General features: G+C 45.1%; 1 protein-coding gene across 1 annotated transcript in view; it reads right to left on the bottom strand.

The window, feature by feature from the left end:
* Window positions 1-18650, bottom strand: part of LOC147724823 (cytochrome c1, heme protein, mitochondrial-like) — a 158128-nt gene that overhangs the window by 81622 nt on the left and 57856 nt on the right. Inside the window, exon 4 of the mRNA XM_086966323.1 lies at window positions 499-656. Coding sequence (XP_086822449.1) covers window positions 499-656 — 158 coding nt within the window. The remainder of the gene's footprint in view (window positions 1-498; window positions 657-18650) is intronic.

The following is an 18650-nucleotide window of genomic DNA, read 5'->3' as shown; positions in this document are numbered from 1 at the left end:
TTCCTCAAAGCACCGTTTCCGAGGCTCAACGGAAAGGATATTATGAATTTATGATCATTCGGTCCTGCAAGACTATTTGGTCTATGTTATTCAACAAACCCACCATCAGGGGGATGTAATGCTTTGGTATCCATTCTGAATGTGAGGCTCTCTGGTTAGAAGTAGCCATCAAAAGATAAAGCTACTAACCCAAGATAATGCTCTTTTTGAAGGATACTGCCCAACCTGGTCTTATTTTTATGTATACTTATTCACTGCAGAGTTCTTAACTTAAAAGCCTGCCTTTCTGCAGTACTCAGGAGGAAAACATGAGTTAACATATTGTTTAAGGAACCAAGTGCATTACATAAGTACTCAACACCTGTATAGCTGTGGAAATGAGGATCTTGATAAATCAAGAACATGAAAAAATGTAAGCACTGGAAATGCAAATGTCTGCTGTTTGGTAGAGTTGGCATCAGAAACAGGAAAGCCAAGTACTTTTAGGAGGAAACTTACCTAGCATTGACAATGTAGCTCAGATCAGGGGGCAATGACCCATTGTTCGCTGCCCGGGATGCCTCATCATTAGGATATGGCTTGGGGAAGTAATCAGACAGCTTGCCTGGCCGGGTAAACATATTTCCACTTTCATCAGGGCCGTCTATCACTTCACACTGTAACAGAAGCAAAGAACACAGATGAGACCACAATGATGCAAAAGTAACACAAAATATGCTGTACACACCCTGGGTGCATTCCTAGTCGTAATCAAGCAGCTTACTCCAAGTGTTCTAATAATCAGAATTGCACTTTAAATAGAAGGAAAAAAGTGACATCACATAAAGGAGCCAATACATACAACAGTAAGCTGAAAAGTGCCATACTTTATAATCTGGGACCACAAAATGTACAATGCATATGTACTGTCGAACAAAAAGGCTGGTTACTCACACTGCTTTTAGTAGGTGAAGCACTGTATCCACAAGTATGCTGAAACCAGATATTGTTACTGCTTTCCAGCACGAGTCATATCTATGTTGGTGTAGACCAGGTGTACTTTACCCTACCTGGAGCCACCCTTAACTTTACAACCAAATTCAGAGCAGCGCCCCACAATTTTGGACTTTGCAAACTTGCAACATAGGGACGCTAGCCACCGCTTTGCAAGAAATGAAGATAGATGTGCTTTCTATCACTAAACAGTGCAGACTGCTGCCCATTTGTCTTGTTCCTAGAGTGCGGTTTTATTTCTGCAAACCTCCGATAAAAGACTAGGTACCGTCCTTTCGCAGATGGAAATAAAACACTAGCAGTATGGAATAAACAATGCTAATGTAAAAGCAAAAGCAAGGTAGTAATAAGTAGCTAAAGTGGTCAACCAGAGCTAGACACAGATCAAACAATATATACTCTAGGATTTTGATTCAGGCAATGAATCAGAATCTGAACGTTCCTAAACACCTATGTCGTGCATAAGTAGCAAGAATGAAAGGAGTACATAAGCACACATTACTGGATAACAAACAAGTTAGTGTTACAGGTGTTCATAAGTGAGTAACGACGCAAGGCAACCCATACGCTAGCATGTCTGACAGCATGAATATTTACTTCGAGATATGTTGCCCATGGAGTTATTTTAGAAGAGAATGGGTGAAATACAGCACGGTCATGAAGTAGTCAATCTTTCCTTGTTTGAAGTCTTCAGAGCAATCTTAACAGTCGAGAGACAGCAGGTGGAGTGACACTGAGCTTTGGTCTGTGGAAAGAGGAAAACTATTTCTCTGCTCTCACCAAGCCAACATCCTGGTGATCCCAATGTGGGGTCTGATATTCTTAAAGAGTGGGCTTCCAATCTCCACTGAACAGGACCGTAGGGTCAGGATCATCATTCTCACAGAAAGCATCAAACAAGGTTCCTCCCTCAGTTCCGGTGTCCAAATTCTCCAGGCTTTCATTTTTCTCTGCTTCACTATGTGATTCTATGTCTGGACTGGAGGCTTCAGATTATGCTTCTCTCACTTTACTGCACACGCAGCAACCAATGAAATTATAACAAACATTTCAGTTAACCATCAAAAAAACGTAATTTCCCATGAACAGTCACATGACATCACTCCCCATTTACCAATCAGGTCTCGGGATAGTCTATAAAGTATGCTGTCTCCACAATCCTTCCTCTTTCTTTGCTGGCCCCGACAGCCATAAGCGAAGTGTGATACATTTTCCTGTCCTTTTCTATGGATTTATGTGGATTATGGTTTACTGCGCTCTTCTAATGTGCGCTGTGATTTAATCACATTTGTTGATTGCAATCGCTACAGACAAACAAACGCGATCGAAATACGACCTGCTTCCTCTTAGGGCGCCGCAATCACAAGTTTTAATCCACATGTTTTCAATGTTTAAATATTTAACTGAATTTCTTTCACAGCGAAGGGCAAGACGCCCCCACGTCTTTAAAGCACAGACTGATTTAACTTTACCAGAGGCTTGCCGCTAATTATGTGAACTCCTCCACGCCCTCCTGGGGCTGTAATAAACTATTAGAGCTGGGCTCTATGGGCATCACGCTGTTCCCTCCAGTTTTCAAAATACATGTCTAACATTTGCAGACCTGTATTTACAAGTTCTCTGCTGCTGTGCCCGCTGGGGTTGCGCTTTACCTTCCCCTCCTTTGAACCTGCCTGGGTGTTTCAAGCCCTATCCAATTAACTGTCATGGAAGGCTTTTTCCAAGACGATGGTAGAGGAGAATATATGATAATACAACGCTAACTTTTTCCACGCATGGCATTACCACGCAAATTTTACTTCGCATGCGTCTTTACCACGCAGCATTTTCCAACGCACGATTATACACTGCAAAATTTACATTACTTAACCTCTTACGTCCTGTACATAATGATACGGATAGGCTAAAAAAAAAAAAAGAATTTCCTAACTGCTGAACAAAGCAAAATATCGATGTTTATTACAAACCAATACTACAGATTACCTTTTTTTTTTTATAAAAAAAATTAATTTACAATGCGCTTTAATTATATTTTTTTATGTATAAACATTGGATCCTTATCTCACCTCTCCACACCTTTCACCAGCTGCCCTTCACGGAAACTAGCGTCAAAACACGTTTTGAAAAATAGAGATAGGACTATTATAAGGACGTACACGCCACGTCGCTGGGGAGGCTCTTTTCTTGATCGTCAGAGGCACTTAATATCGTTTTTTTCTCAGTTTTCTTCCTTTTTTTTGATCCGCTTGTTTTTTTGTGGGGAGGGGAGACGCCCTCCCCAAGCCCCCTTTTTTATAGTTCCTTTTTCTTAATGATGAAGACATGACGAAAGAACGAAGACTGGAAGGAAAGAACGTTGCGTGGTAAAGACGGTCGTGGAATGCACCCGCGTTGAAAGACGTTTGCGTGGTATGTGAACCGTGGTAAACGTCACGCGTGGTAAAGACTTCGTAGTAAATTATGTTTCCCGGTAGAGGACATAGATAACTGTCCGAGAGTTGGTCAACAAGGCCCTGGTCATTGCTTTGTAATCTTTTCGGGATCCTTTAAGGGGATATGCGCTCGGAGAAATGGGTCAGGGTGTACAGGATCCCTTGACCACGCCTAATCTGACTGCTCCTATCATAGATGACCAGTCTTACCCACACAAGAAGGCCTTGCATTAAAAGGCAAAGGATGCTCAGACCAGGATATGGAGTGGACGATGATCCAGAGCCGCCTACAGCTTTGAAGCCCTCCGAGGTGGCGCAAGACTTTATTTGCACAATTTGTAAAGCGCATGACTACCTAAACATGCATTTGCAATGCAATGCAATAGGTCTCGCATTAGGAAAGTTTGAGCTATTGGTATTGTAAATGACAATTTTTTTATTTATGTATTGGTTTTGAAAATAGCGAAATTAATAGCTTTGTCATTTACAATGCCAATAGTTTTAACTTTCACAAATGTGACACCTATAGCATTTGTAATGCAATATGTGTTGTATTTACGTGACTTAGATGTATTAATATTAAAAATGGCTTTTAATTTTTTTAATAATTAATACTTAAATAGAAGTTATAGTAATTTATAATGGCAATAGCTTTTGTAAATAACTTTTGTGAAGATTAAGTTCATTTTTTTTTATTGTGACGAAAATCCAAGAACAGAAAAGAAATATTACCATCTTTTTTGTGACATTTGTAATAAAGCTTGAAACATTGAGAGAACATATTTGAACCAGTTGTTGCTGAATGGTTGCACGTGATGATGTGGCGGCGCCCCCGAGTGATGATGTGGCGGCGCCCCCGAGTGATGGTGGCGGCGCCCCCGAGTGATGATGTGGCGGCGCCCCCGAGAGAGGATGTAGCGGAGCCCCCGAGAGAGGATGTAGCGGAGCCCCCGAGTGATGCCGTGGTGATGCGATAGATAGAGTGAGGGCAATATTTAAGACAGCCCGAGGGAGGGCGATATTTAAGACAGCCCGAGGGAGGGTGATATTTAAGACAGCCCGAGGGAGGGCGATATTTAAGACAGACCGAGGGAGGGCGATATTTAAGACAGACCGAGGGAGGGCGATATATAAGACAGACCGAGGGAGGGCGATATTTAAGACAGACCGAGGGAGGGCGATATTTAAGACAGACAGAGTGAGGGCGATATTTAAGACAGACAGAGTGAGGGCGATATTTAAGACAGACAGAGTGAGGGCGATATTTAAGACAGACAGAGTGAGGGTGATAGATAGAGTGAGGGCGATAGATAGAGTGAGGGCGATAGATAGAGTGTAGGGTAGTTCCTATTTTCCCCAATAGGCCCTGCGCATTGGAATAACATAAACAGTAGTATCGACGTAGAAGTGCGGATCTTCCAGGCCTCTACTGACTATGCTAAACTTAATTGGGTTTGTTACCAACTAGCTCAGAGGTCACTGGAAACTTTCTTCTCTGAATAGGAAGTGATCAGCTTCCCTGGTACAGACAAGAAGGGATTCAGTTTTCCAACAACCGTGCAACATGACAACTTTGCTCCTCAGATAAGAGTCAATCTCTAGAGTCGTGTGAAACAATAGACAGTTATTTTACTCAGTCAGTTGTAGTGCAGATTACTTTCACAATATGTAGAGAATAGAGAGAAGGCGTTTTCAATAAAGGGTAACATTTATTGAACAGACTTTCTTCTCGTACAAGAGAAATGAATTGCCACAATTGCAAGACTTGTTATTATAAAAAGTACGTACAGTAAGATGAGTATTGCGAAATACTGTAAAAGCATTGATATGGTTTCTTAGCCATACAATGGTTTAAAATGAATAAAACATATATACATTCATATATACATTAGGCTAAAATACTCAACTGGTGCTTCTAACTACGCCTACCCCAGTGTACCTGACCTAAGCCTAATACTTGGGAGGGGATAAGTAGCTTTAAGTTAAGTTGGTTTTGCCAAGGTTTGCTTCAAGAATTCTCTCTAAGGGTTTAGTCAACACCATACCTCTGGAATAGAATGATGGAGGTCTGGTATCTCCTTCAGGGAACTCGATATCCCAGTCACTCGCAAGAGTGGGATGGAAACGCCGGAGCTGGATTTCTCTGCAGGAGAAAAGACAGCGTCTCTCTCAGCGCGTCGAGGAGGAGGGGCAGCGTCCGCGGGCAGCTTGCCTCTGCTGGGCTCTTGCAGGGGACGGCTGTTCAGCTCCTAAGTTCACCACACCATCGTTCGCTCGTTAGCAGCGATAGCAGTAGCGATAGCAGCTATGGTATCATCAACATAACAGCAGTAACTTCAGCGAGATAGCTTCAGCGAAAACAGCAACAGCTTAAGGCAATGTTGGTAATATTTATACCTGAAAGGTGCCTTGTTTGACGTACGTTTTTGGACTTAAACGTCAAAGATGTCACTAGGAAGTGATCGTCTATCAGTGCTCATTAGAGTTCATTTACTAATCAGAACATAGCAAGCGGGGCTTTCCCAGGTTGCTGAGTTTTTATCTTGTTGAAGAACTCGGAGTGTTAAACTAGGAATCTTAGATAGTAACTTCTGCTATGTCATTGCACTAATTAGCTGCAAAGGAAGTGGCAGAGGAAGCGATTCTGAAATGTGGCTCTGTTTGTGTGAGGCCAGAGACGAGTTTCTGAATATTGCATTTGATCGGTTATGCCAATATAGGGGCACAAGGGGATTATAGCCGTATAGGGGCATAAGGTCACAGTATCGATCAGGGTCCAAGATTAGAACACAACACCCACTCCACGAATTCATGTCCATCAAATTACTAAAACTAGAGCAATAAGATGCATGTGTAACATTGCCCACCCCAAAATACATATATGCATTTGAAACAGGCGTACGTGAAAATGTAACTACTGTACGTTATTGAAGCATAGAAATCATTCAAAATTATAGCATATGAAATCAATGAAAGATTTTGCAAAAAGAATTACACATGAAATATCTCTGAATACAGAAAAGAAGGGCGAGATAATTTCATCACAAAAGAAATGCATTGCAGTAAAATGTGCTAGAAGCCGGTGTAAAATTAGTAGGTCTCTAGATGTATCTAGAAATAGAAGTAGAAGTAGAAGCTTCTGTTCTCTATGAATAGTTCTACTTTAAGCAAAGAATTTTCGAGCCAGAAAAAAGGTGAATATTAAAAAGTGTTCAATTCAAAAGAATTTTAGCTTGAACGGGGAAAATAGAGTTCCAACGCTTTTAGCAGTTTTTGTTGTTCAAAACTGAAGGCCGAATTCAGAGTTCATGGGAACGCTGTGTGTCGGAATGCTTCTCTAAAGTTATTGTTTCTGTTCGGGTGAGAACATCATATCAGACAGGCTCTCAAAGAATTGGTCTACAAAATCAGGTGACAGTTCGACCAAATTCGATAGTGCTGTAACTTGGCAGGTGTGAGAATGATTGCTGTCATCAAAGGCTGGATCAGCAATGTTCACAGAAGGTCGTACCTGGGTGATGATGCTTTTGTCACTCGCTCCACTGTTACCACCTAGTCGTAGTACAGGAGTCTCAACGAATGCCGTCACCAGGATTGGTAGCCGCTGGGGACAACACAATGCGTGAGCCGTTATCGGACTTAGCAAAGTATCGATATCCATTGGTACTGCTGATGGAAGTGCAAGACAGGTGTCCAACACGCACTCATCTCCGCATAGCATACATCGTAGTACAGGTAAGATGCAGTTTTGCCATATCGGTCTGAATGAAAGGAACCAGGTCATGTTTAGATCTCTCAGCCTGGCCAATCCAAGGACTCTAGTTATTCTGTCCCGGTAGCGCACTGCTAGGATTATTTCTTCCATTCCCATAGGAGTCATGTCTGAGCTGTGGCTTGCCATATCGGAGCAGGAGGGTCAAAAATAAAATCCCTGCTACAAGTCCCAAAAATAGGGGTATGCCGCCAAAGACTGAATGGACAAAATTTGGAACGATTCCCAGAATTGCTTGAAATGGTGTTAGCAGTCCCGTAAAAATCGTCTTAAATATGCCTGGGATGCCTGTGGCACTAGACATGTTAAGGAGTTGGCTTAACATTTCTACGAAATGCACGGGGCAATTTGTTGATAAAAGGTCATGAACCTCCGTAGCTGTCCTTGCAACTAGGAGATCATACGTCTCTTTTGATGACGTGATGGGCACTGTTGTCTGCAAAAGCACAGACTTCATTTTGCTTAAAGTATCAATTCGTATAGAAGAGAAATGCAGACGAGGCCAGATGGGAGTCTCTATGTCTCCAGGGCCGCTCGGGAACAATGCTTGCATACAGCATTTGACCACGGAAGTTACGCTTACGAGATACGCTTTTCCTGGAAAAAGGCCACAACATCTGTGATCCGTTCTTAGAATGTAACTCCCATTCGCGAGTTGCATAAAGAAAGACTATCTGCGTTGCAGGTGTGACAAGTTGGTGACATGAAAGGTTGTTAGTATTACCATCACAGGCTCCATGTAAATTAATACCCTGGCACAAAAGTATACCGCTTAGTGAACGTTTACAGTTTTCACCACTAAGAAATACATTTTTGTTGCTGTCACTGTAGCATGAATGTGTGTATGGTAATTTCCATGCTAACTTAACATAACCTTTACCTAATCGTTCATACTGGCCAGTAGGTATGTATTCAAGGCATTTTTTAAAAATCGGAAAGTTATCGGAATTGTGATAATCCTGTGTATTATCCATTCAATGACAGGTCTTTCTGACATTGTCAATGGTAATCTCTCAAGTTTTTCGATGCTCAGGATTGTATAGTCTGCTCCTTTCTGTGCCAAGCTGATTTGTTTATCAGTAAGGTTAAAAATGGAAAACAATGACGTTGTGTTGATTAAACGCCAAGGCACGTAGCCTGAACGAAGATTTTGCAGCGTCCAGCCTAACTGTACAATAGAACGTAATTGTGACTGGCCATGCTGTAACATTAGCAAGTCTCTGTCTATTATATCAAAGGCAGAGGATACAATATTGTCCAACGAATATATTCTGGAGGACAGAGTCATTAACCCATTGTCCACTACAGAAAGTGATTTTTCCAAATTAATACGATCAATTTCTCGTATTTTTTCAGCTGTTTTAATTTGTGACACTTTCCAAGCCTCGTTGTATGCAGCATAGATACTGGTCGCTATGAAATGCTTTTGACGCCGTTTGCGTGGTCCCAAAATAAAATCGCGCAAATCAGCACCCTCTTTAAGTAAAGACAAGTGTTCCTTAATTTCAGCCAGTGTGGATGATCCTAGCCATTCGAGGCAGAGTTTCCCTACACTGTATGTGGTTACTATCCCTGGATGTTGTCTCTGGGAGTATCTAGGGTCTTGTCTGGTCATTTTTAACCCCTGTGTTTTTTTCAGGAATCTATCTTGACAGTTGTTTGTGTCAGTAGGCCAGATTAACCACTTTTTCCAATCAGGATGTGTTCTGTTTAAATGTAAAATTTTAGATACGTCTATCTCAATATCTGTTGTTGCATTTTCAGGTATTGGCTTTGGAATAGACGGTTTGTTTAGGTCTTTGATCTTAGCTAGGCCAAGACAGGATGTTTGATGAATTGTGTCATTTAAAAACGTCATTTGTTCTGGTATCATGCAGGTTCTGAATAATGCTTCTAGGCCTTGTACCTGCCAATCTTTCGTACCCCAGATGGTTTTTGTTTCAATGTTATTTTTCCAATAATCAAAACCAAATGTCATAATTTTTCCATAAAATGCTTCTGAATATATCAATTTAGTGTTTGTCAGCATTGTTTTCAATCCTGTTTTATCTAACAGTTTGTAATAAAACGTTTCTGCATCACTGGTGTTAAACCCTGAGAAGTACTTGAATTTCTCAAAGAATGTTTTAGAACTGCTTTTAGGTGGTGTAGCACAATGTTCCCATTGATTATACTTAAAAACATTTCTAGGCTGTGCAGATTTATGCAAATAATGATCGCCATAATGTGCAAAACAGAACATCTGTTCATAACTAGACGAACCTTGTAAATAATCATGTTCTGTGAATCTAGCTGACATTACTAAATCAGATATCATGTTATTAATACTATCAAAGTCCCAATCATCAGAGAATGTACTAGGTTTTACAAAGTCACTTAAGGAAACCTTCAGTTGATGAGAATACTTCAGGATCTCGACCGGACCATAGATCTCAGTCAGTTTTCTCCCATACTACCCCACCGGGTATCGGAATGGCTGTGACATTTACTGTTGGCAGTTCTCTTTTCTTCACTTGGGATGATCTGTGTGGTTTGAGGACTAGGTTGATGTTCTGACTTGCTGTGTCCATTGTACTATATTTCCCCTCAATGAATTTTCCCAAACAAAGTACCATGATGAGCCAAAGCAGGAGGAAAAATACACCTAGACCGAACCAGAACTCTAACCAAGGGGAAATAAGGTAGATTTCCTTCAGTTGATGAAAGAGTTCTGTTGCTTTTTCTTTAAAAGTCTTTTCTGCTTCTGGCATCACTTCGGGGTTGCTTTGATCCTCGGAAAAGGGTCAAAGCTCGAAGTTGATGAAATAACCAGAAGCAGTTCTGTCAATTGTTGGGATTGTTCTTTCAATTTGTCTTTCGGTAGCACATTCAGATGCCACATCATTGTAGACTGGTGTTTGACGAACTGTTTCAATCTGTGTTTCAAGAGGCACGAGTTCCATGGCATTATTGCATAGTCCCTCTCTGTGCACTGCAGGCTGATCGAATGTGATTAGTCTTTCAGTTTGAACCTCTTGGATTGTTGCAAGTTTGGGTATTCTGTTGTTTCTCGGGAGTCCACTGGGCCTACTGTTGATTATAGGCCACATGCTTGTGGTTTTACCAGGTCGATTGATACAACTCTGTTCTCCTTTTTACCAGCAAGGGGCGGTAGTACTACTGATCTTGTTCCGGTGACTGCCAAGACAGGTACTGCTTTTCTGTAAGAAGGCCCAATTTCCTTCTTCACCGCTATTTTTTCTCTGACTAGATCCCCAATCTTTGGAATCCAGACAGGCCTTGCTGGGGCTGTTGCTTGTGGTGCCTCGTCAGTGGTATCTGGCTGTTGCTTTAACTTTATGTTGCTTAAGGATTTTCTTGTTTCGTTCAAGTCCTGTAAAACAGCCAAACGATCTTTGATGTCAAAGTCTGTTTTCTTATCTTGTACCACTAATACTTGACTATCTAGGTCCTGAATTCTCATTCTAGTTCCGAACCTTTTAGAGAATTTCTTGGCAAATTATTAAGACTGATTTGGACACTTATTAAATGTTTGACCCACCCAGCGCCTGAACCTAATACCTTCGCTGTTATAGATTGCTTTATGTCCCGTTTTTTTCTTTCTACCACACTGTTCCCTTCGGGGTGTGACGGACAAGAATACCGCAACCCAACTCCCATGCTGGCCATGGCCTCCTTATAAGCTCGAGAGCTGAAAGCAGGACCCTGGTCAGAATGGAACATGGCAATTGCGTATGTGCCGATAAAGACTCGCAGATCTTTTATAACCGTTCTGGCGTCAGCCGAGCGCTAGGGGCCACATTTTTTAAGTGCGTTTAGCCTTAAGGATTAATAGGACGCAGGATGGGATGTAGACAGCGTTACGCTGTTTGATTGGTAGCCGGTAGCGTAGTTCACCACTACGGTCCCTGTTACAGTTTTCACAGTTGTTTGCATATATTTGGTGTTGTACACTCATTCCCGGCCACCAGTATACCGATTGTAATTCAGTCAGGGATTCCTTGATATTCCTGTGTCTAGGACCCAAACCCATGTGTGCGTCTGCCATTTATTAAAAATATTCTCCTGAGGGGGGGAGGAGCCTGGCCAGCAGCCGAGATGGCCGCCTAGCACCTCGGCTCCGCCGACCCGTGTGCCTTTTCCCGATATCCTGCCTTAAATCCTGCACCTCCGTGAACCCCACTTACCTCGGAGACGCTCCTACTCCCGCTGCGACGGATTCCGGTGAAAGCGGAGCGATCCCGGTGGTGTAGAGCCTCCGCTTCCATCCCGGCCTCTCGTGTGGCCACAGCAGGGACATCGAGTACGGAGACGGCCGGCGGCGACAGCAACAGCAGCGGCCGCTGCGGAGGGGGAGGAGCCGGTGGACTGTCTCTGCAGGCTGGCGCTGGGCTCTTTCATTGCAGCTTTTCTCGGCTTGGCTGCCCAGCGCTCCTTCCCTGCAACATTGTGTCGGCTCCCACACACTGTATCCCGGCCTCGCTGGAAGAGAGCCGGGATTGCTTCATTGTTGCACTCCCCCGTGGCGGACGCCATTTTCCGCGTCTGCAATCCTGTGCCTGCCAGTGGGTTTCCCTGCTTTGCCGGCTTTCTGATAAAAGAAGTTTCCTTTCGACCGGCTGCCTTCCCATCACAGTGCCAGCTGTGCCCTGCTGACATTGCAGATTTCTCGGGGGCGACTCGCTGACGAGTGAGGCTTGCTTTCCGTGGCGCTCTACAGCCGTGCGCACAAGATGGTGGCCAGTTGTGCATCCCCCATTCCGGATCCTCCGCTGGGGCTGCGCGATGTCCTGGATGCAATTGTGGATCTGCGTATGACCTTTCATTTCATCGCTAAGGATTTGGGGGCCCGGCTCACTGAGATCCTTCCAGCTGGTCATGATGGCCCCTCAGCACTGCGCACTACGCCACATCCTCCATCGGTCGACGGTGGATCACCCGCTCTGGAGTGTACGGAGGCGACGGATGGGCACGCCTCCGTGCCTGCCGTAGTGCTCCTCGGCTCCGCCTCGGGAGAGTCCGGCGACAATGCTCCTTTGCTAGGGCCGTTGCTCAAGTCTCAGACGCCATGTTGCCCTTCTCCTTTGTTCTTTGGAGACTTGCTTCCTTGCATCATTCTAGACTTGCTGTTTGGGCTCCGTCGGGCTGCTACGCTGGAACTTTCATCTGGTCTTGCACCCAGCTGTGCGGTATTCGGTTTGGCAGTGAAGATTTCTTGTGCCCCATGCCATCGAGCTCCAAGCCAGTTTGCCCCGTCGCAAGCACCACGATTTCTGCACTGGATTCCACGGGGGCCCTCCCCATCCACGTTGGCTGATCTGGACTTGGACTCTGTTGTCACGCCGGTTCGAAGGGGACAGGGCTGATGATGTATTCGCTTATGCTGCAACTTCCTATGTGTATGGCCGGGACTGTGAATGACACTTGTTGGAGGTACAGGTTGATTAGGTACTAGGTCGGGGCCTGGGGTTGGGTGGCCGTGGGTAACGTTACTGTCTGCTTTGGTGAGATCCTGGGCCCTCCTCCGATCAAACGTGAATTTTTTCCTTCTTTTCTTATCTTCTTCTTCTTCTGCATTTCGGGCACTCCTTTGGGGCGACAGACACACTGCTAGGGGGGGTAGGCCGTAGCCTCTGCATGCGTGTAGGGTGGGGGGTTAATTTCTATAACGTTTTAATTTCTATGGGCCTCTTTTTCTTTCTTTTGCTCTTCTTATCACTTTTATCCTTTATTTCTTTCTTCCTTATTTTCTCGGGTCAGAGGGTGGATTGGGAACTGGTGGGTAGCGATTGGGGGTCACTAGGTGATGGAATTTTTTTCTATCCTGATTTACTTGCTTGCAGTCGATTATTTTGTGGATATTGCTTGCTGATTATTATGATGCTCGTTGCCCACTTCTGTCCTCATCGTATTGTTCTGACTTGGATCCTTCTCGACCTTAATGTTGTGGACTCATTTAAAAATTTTAAAAATTAAACCTCATTATCCTACTTCCCGGTGGCGCGATTATGTATACTGTACCTTGGATTACTTGTGCCTGCTCTGAAACGCTGCTGAGTCGCCTAATTGCTTGCTGATGTGCCTTTTATTGTCGAGGCCGGCCTGTGGGTTGTAGGCCCGTATTTGTTTGCACATACTGTCAATAAAGGTTTTAAAAAAAAAATAAAAATAAAAAATAAAAAATAAAAATATTCTCCTGTTCATGTTTGGAATTACCCTATCCCCCACTCCAGGGATTCGAGCAAAAGGAACAGAGTTTGTTAATACTGGATCCCATTCTCAGTATCTGCAATACAATTCCTCTGCAAGAGCAACCCTGTGATGAAGCTTGCCATCATTGTTGGGTGAGGGTCTAGCTTCTTATAATAATTTATACTTGAAGCACATGTTCTCACCATGAATTAGTTCTTAGGTTTGGTCTGCTATACTCTTTTGTTCTTTGAATTTAATTTTGCTGATCAGCTTAGGCTATGATGAGCTTATGGCTAGCTACTGGGTGACCGCAGTCCTGCAAAATATCACCCATACAGATCATGCAACAAGGACTTCCTGTGGATCATAGGTCACAGACGCAAGGCAACTTGTTAGGTTTCCCCAAACCTAAGCCCAGTTTGAAGGAAAACCGCAGCCAAGCAGAGATTTTACTTCTGGTTAAAGAAGTTTATTCTACGTTGAGCTGTAGCAATTCTCTTCCCCCAACCCAGTCACCCTCTGGTACTAAATGCAGTTCTAGCCGAGTAGTGAAATACATACACCGCTCTGTTACTCCAATAAACAAGCACTGGTATAGCCAATAGGTCTCGTCTTTGGGACCTTATAAGTATTTAGCAATGCAGCACATTATACTGGGTGCTACAATATCTATTGTTTAACACGGAAGCTTTGTGCTTAGAGTAGCGCTGCTAGGCCCTGAGATGTGGCAGGCATTCAATGGCATGCACTTAGAAAGCAGTTGCATAGGTTTCTAATCATGGTAGTTTTTTGTTCAAAAGCCGTCCCTCCAGAATCTGCATGGTAGTGGTATCGCCGGCAACCATTAATTAGATGTGCTGGTGATCGAAGTGCATGCCCCAAAGTATGTGTGTCAGTGTGTGTCTGTTTAAGATTAGGGCTTGCCTTTTACGTGACATGGCGAGACCAGTGGTACTTCGGGTGTACAGTCGAGTGCATGCAGTCATGAAATCTTAGCGGGACCTGCAGAAATGTGCTGGTAGGAGTGGCACCTTCCTTCATATGTACAGGGTGTTGTAGAGGTCACTGGGTCTCGGAGAGGCCAGTCATTGTGAGTTGTGCAGGCATGTGTTGCAGCGAGTGCAGTGCGGTCGTCGTATGGCTATGAGAACAGTGCCTCGCGTGTGGTGTGCATGGCAGCCAGGCGGCACAGAACAGTGATAAAAAAACATCTATTGGAAACGTGCTGCTTGAAAAACTGAAAGGCAAAGGAGACACGCTGTGTTACATTGTTATTATATCTCCATTAAATGGGGGAATACTTGTGAAATCACGTATGTCTCATATTAGAGGACAAAATTATAATGTGCTCATATGCACTGTCGCGATTAGCAACATGCCTTGAACAGCAAACAAGACTAATTGTGTGCAGCATTTGAGCTGCAGCACATAAACGTGAAAGTGCTCACATATTGACAACTCTCTAAATAAGCAATTTGGGTCATATTGATACTAACAGTCTTCAGTTCTGCAGGCCGGGACTACATGTCCCATAGTGTTGTTGTGAAAATATAGGTGAACGCCTGCGCAGCCACTGAAGTTCGTGCTTTTCCTGATCAACACGGGCGCTGCCCAAAAAAACAAAGGGTGGGCTGGGTAGAGGAGGGGAGAGCAGAGAAGCAGAAGAGCGCGGGGACAGGGAGTGCTGAAAGCATGGCGTACAGTGAGACCTCACAGAGGCAGCATACATTGCCAAAATCATATTTTTTTGGGGAGGTTTTTTAGTGTCAGAAGTTAATTTTAAAGTACTCGCTCAACTACAGATCTGCAAGTGGCCCCAAGACGAGCAGCATCGCGATCGGCAGTCTTCACTTTTGTAGCACTGCACTCGTGCTTGTGGCGGCACCTACCTTGTGGGAGCGAGCAGTGGCCATATGTTTGTAATTAACGTTGCTGCGCCGCTGCTTGCTCCCGCAAGGTGGATGCCGCCACAAGCACGAGTGCAGTGCTTCCAAAGTGAAGCCTGCCGATCGCTAAAGGCCCTCCTAGAGCCAAGCTTGCACGCTGCCTAGGCGAGACCTAAAAAGTGGGACATTTAGCTCTACTCTCACAGATTTCTGAGCCCAGTCTCACTTGAACTAGATACAATATGTACAGATATTAGAGTGCTTTAATGACTACAAAAACAAAAGTACACAAAGCATCTCAAGTGGCCGCGTATGATTAGAGTACACAAAAAAGGGAAATAGGACAGTTGAGAAAAACGTTAGACGGCAGCACAGCTTTATGAAACTATATATTTTTTTTAAACAGTTTTTATTGCAGACTCATAATATACAGGGTACATATATTTAGGTATCGTTCACCTGCTGTCAGCGCCCCTCATCATTCGTTGACTATTGTACACGGCCTTCAAGCCCACAACCCGGAGGTCGGGCGGCGTCATGCAACGGGACCCTAATCCCAGTAATGCAGTGACAGTTGCAGCCGTTGTGCAGGGAACTCCCTTGTCCACTTTTTCTTTTCTCCCCCCTCGAACCCCACCCACCACATCGGTTTAACATTCCAACTCCCCTCCTACCACCCCACTAGTCCCTCCACCTACGCTTGTGCCAGTGGTTAGCCAGCGTTCATGAATGTAGTCCGGAGTCAATAAATGTCTAAGTGATAGATGTATCCTGTGTGTTGTCGGGGCTGTAGCATCTAAGTTGGGAGCGCCCTCTCTGTCTAGAGACGCGCAGTCACGTAAGGCTTGCACAAGCGCTTCCCACGCAGCTGCTGCATCTAGCGCTTTGTCATCTGCTTTGCGGCGAGCCAGTTGATATCGGAGTGTACTCTCACAGGCTGCCCATTTCAGGAACTCATTAGCTAATCACTTGAATACAAGGCCTGTTTTCGATTTCCAGTTCCTCGTTATTTCTCTTTTGGCCAAAAGAAGGCCCATATCTATAAATTTACTTGTGACCTTATTTTTGGGCGTGTGAGGGAACCAGTGCAATATACTAATGGCCTTATCATAATATAACTGTCTGTTATTTCGTTAAGTGTCTCGCCAATCTCCTACCAGTATTCTAGCAGGTGAGGACAATCCCATAGCATGTGGCCTAGTTCCACCTGCCCCTCAGTGCATATGGGGCAAGCTGCGTCAACCACCCCGAAATATTTCCCAATTTTACCAGGTGTGAGGTAGGCTCTATGGAGGATATAGAAGTGTATTAGCTGGAAGCGTGCATTTCTCGTGCTCTTTCGCGCTCGCTGCACTATGTGTCCAAGTCGTGTCGGGGGATCTCCCTGCCGAGGTCCGATTTCCATTTATCTTTCAGTACCGTCAGGGGCTGTAAAGTCTCCCGGAGCATCTTAGAGTAGAGGCATGTCACCGCCTTATAAGTGCCTGCTGCTATCATGGTATATTAATTAAACAACAGGGGGTGGTGAGTCCCTAGCTCATTGCCCCATCAGGATTCAAGCAAGCCGGGCCGAAGACGGCTGAAATGCCAGAAACCGGTCCCCGGTAGCTTGTTTCCTTCCCAGTGAAAGAATTGGTTTGGTAGTTTGGTTTGCCCTGTTCCCATGATACACTGGGCCAGGGACAGACTAATTTGCATATAGCCAGGTTCTGAGCTGGGATGGTGCAGTGAGCTAAAAAACGGTGTTGGTTTAAGCCCTGATCTCTTGACTGGGTGAGAGTATTCTGCTTAATTCAGAAACTCTGTCCATCACCACCCCCTGTTGTTTAATTATCATGGTATATTGGCAGGCCATGGATGTCTTGGGCTCCGAGAGCCCTTCCCTCCAGTGTGCCTGCATGGCCCAGGTCACCGCGGCGTGCAGCAAATACCCCACCCTCGGCAGGTCGAAACGGTCTTGTAATGCCCGATACTGTAGTAGTACACCCTCTTCGTACAGGTTGCCAATCATTTGTAGCCCCACGTCCTCCCAGATTTGTAACCGCGACCAGTCTCCGCCGTGGGGGAGCGACGTCCCCATTCCCAGCTGTATTTCAGGAGCGTACGGATGACGCACTACCGCTCGGCGCTGCGAGCTGTTCCAACAAAGCCTGAACGTTTGCTCTTCCAGGGACAAATCTCTGAGGGAGAGCCTTTGCTGCAGTGTGATATACGCCAAGATATGGCGTGGAGTGCCTACGTCCCTCTCTTGTTCCGGGCCTCGGAACACCCTCGCTACCTCCTGCGTAAAGATCTGCAATTGTGCGGCTAGATAGTAAAGCTCGAAATCAGGGACCGCCAGGCCCCCCTCGTCCTTAGGGCATGTAAGTGTAGCTAACGCTATTCTGCGCCAGCCCGTACCCCAGATAAACGATATCAATTGCGTTTTCAATTGTTTGAATATGGATCCGGGTATCCACACTGGAAGCGTACGGTAGTAGTAGAGGAGGCGCGCTAAAACAAACATTTTTAATAGAGAGATGCGAGAAGTTACCGACAGTGGTAGGGTGGCCCAGAAGGCCATGCTTCCCTTCAGTGCTCTGATACAGCGGCCAACGTTGCCCTCCAACATATCCGCTGCCGTGTGGTACACGTGCACTCCGAGATACTTTAGGCAGGTGGGTTCCCACTTAAGCGATCGGCGGTTGTCGGGACGTGCCGCTCCCTGTCACAGAGGGAATAGGCAGGTCTTGGACCAATTGACTTTCAGACCTGAGAGCCTGCCAAATAGCGAGAGAAATCTCTCTGCCCCCTCCAACGCCTCCTCCGCGTTTGAGGAATAGCATGAGGTCATCTGCGTACAGCAAAATAAACTGCGGGCCTCTCCTGCTTACAATGCCCCTATAATGATTTCCCGTCCTGGTTTCAGCTGCTAAGGGTTCTATTGCCAGGGCGAACAGCAGGGGGGGACGACAGGGAGCAACCTTGTCGGGTGCCCAGGCTCACCGGGTATTGGTGCGATCTGAGGGAGCCCACTCGCACAACTGCCGATGTGTACAGCACTCTCGTCAAGCGGATGTAGCCGTCGCCAATGCCGAATCGCTGCATGACCTTGTTCAGATACTCCATTACAAGCTATCGAATGCTTTTTCTATATCTACTGATAATACCAAGGGCATTTGGGCTCCCGGTAGTGGATCATCCAGTAGGCGTATGAGTCTCCCAATATTTGTGGTAGTATTACGCGTGGGAATAAATCCGGACTGGTCATTGCGGACCAACCCAGACATGTACTGCAACAGCCTGGTCGCTAGTATGGTACTCATGATTTTGTAATCGGTGGTCAGCATTGATAATGGCCGATAAGAGGCTGGACTATGGCTCTCCCTCCCCGGT

The sequence above is a fragment of the Lissotriton vulgaris genome, chromosome 4_1 (genome assembly GCF_964263255.1).
Source record: "Lissotriton vulgaris chromosome 4_1, aLisVul1.2, whole genome shotgun sequence".
Lineage (NCBI taxonomy): Eukaryota > Metazoa > Chordata > Amphibia > Caudata > Salamandridae > Lissotriton > Lissotriton vulgaris.
The sequence above is the reverse complement of the archived record's forward strand: the minus strand, read 5'-3'. Positions and strand labels throughout refer to the sequence as shown.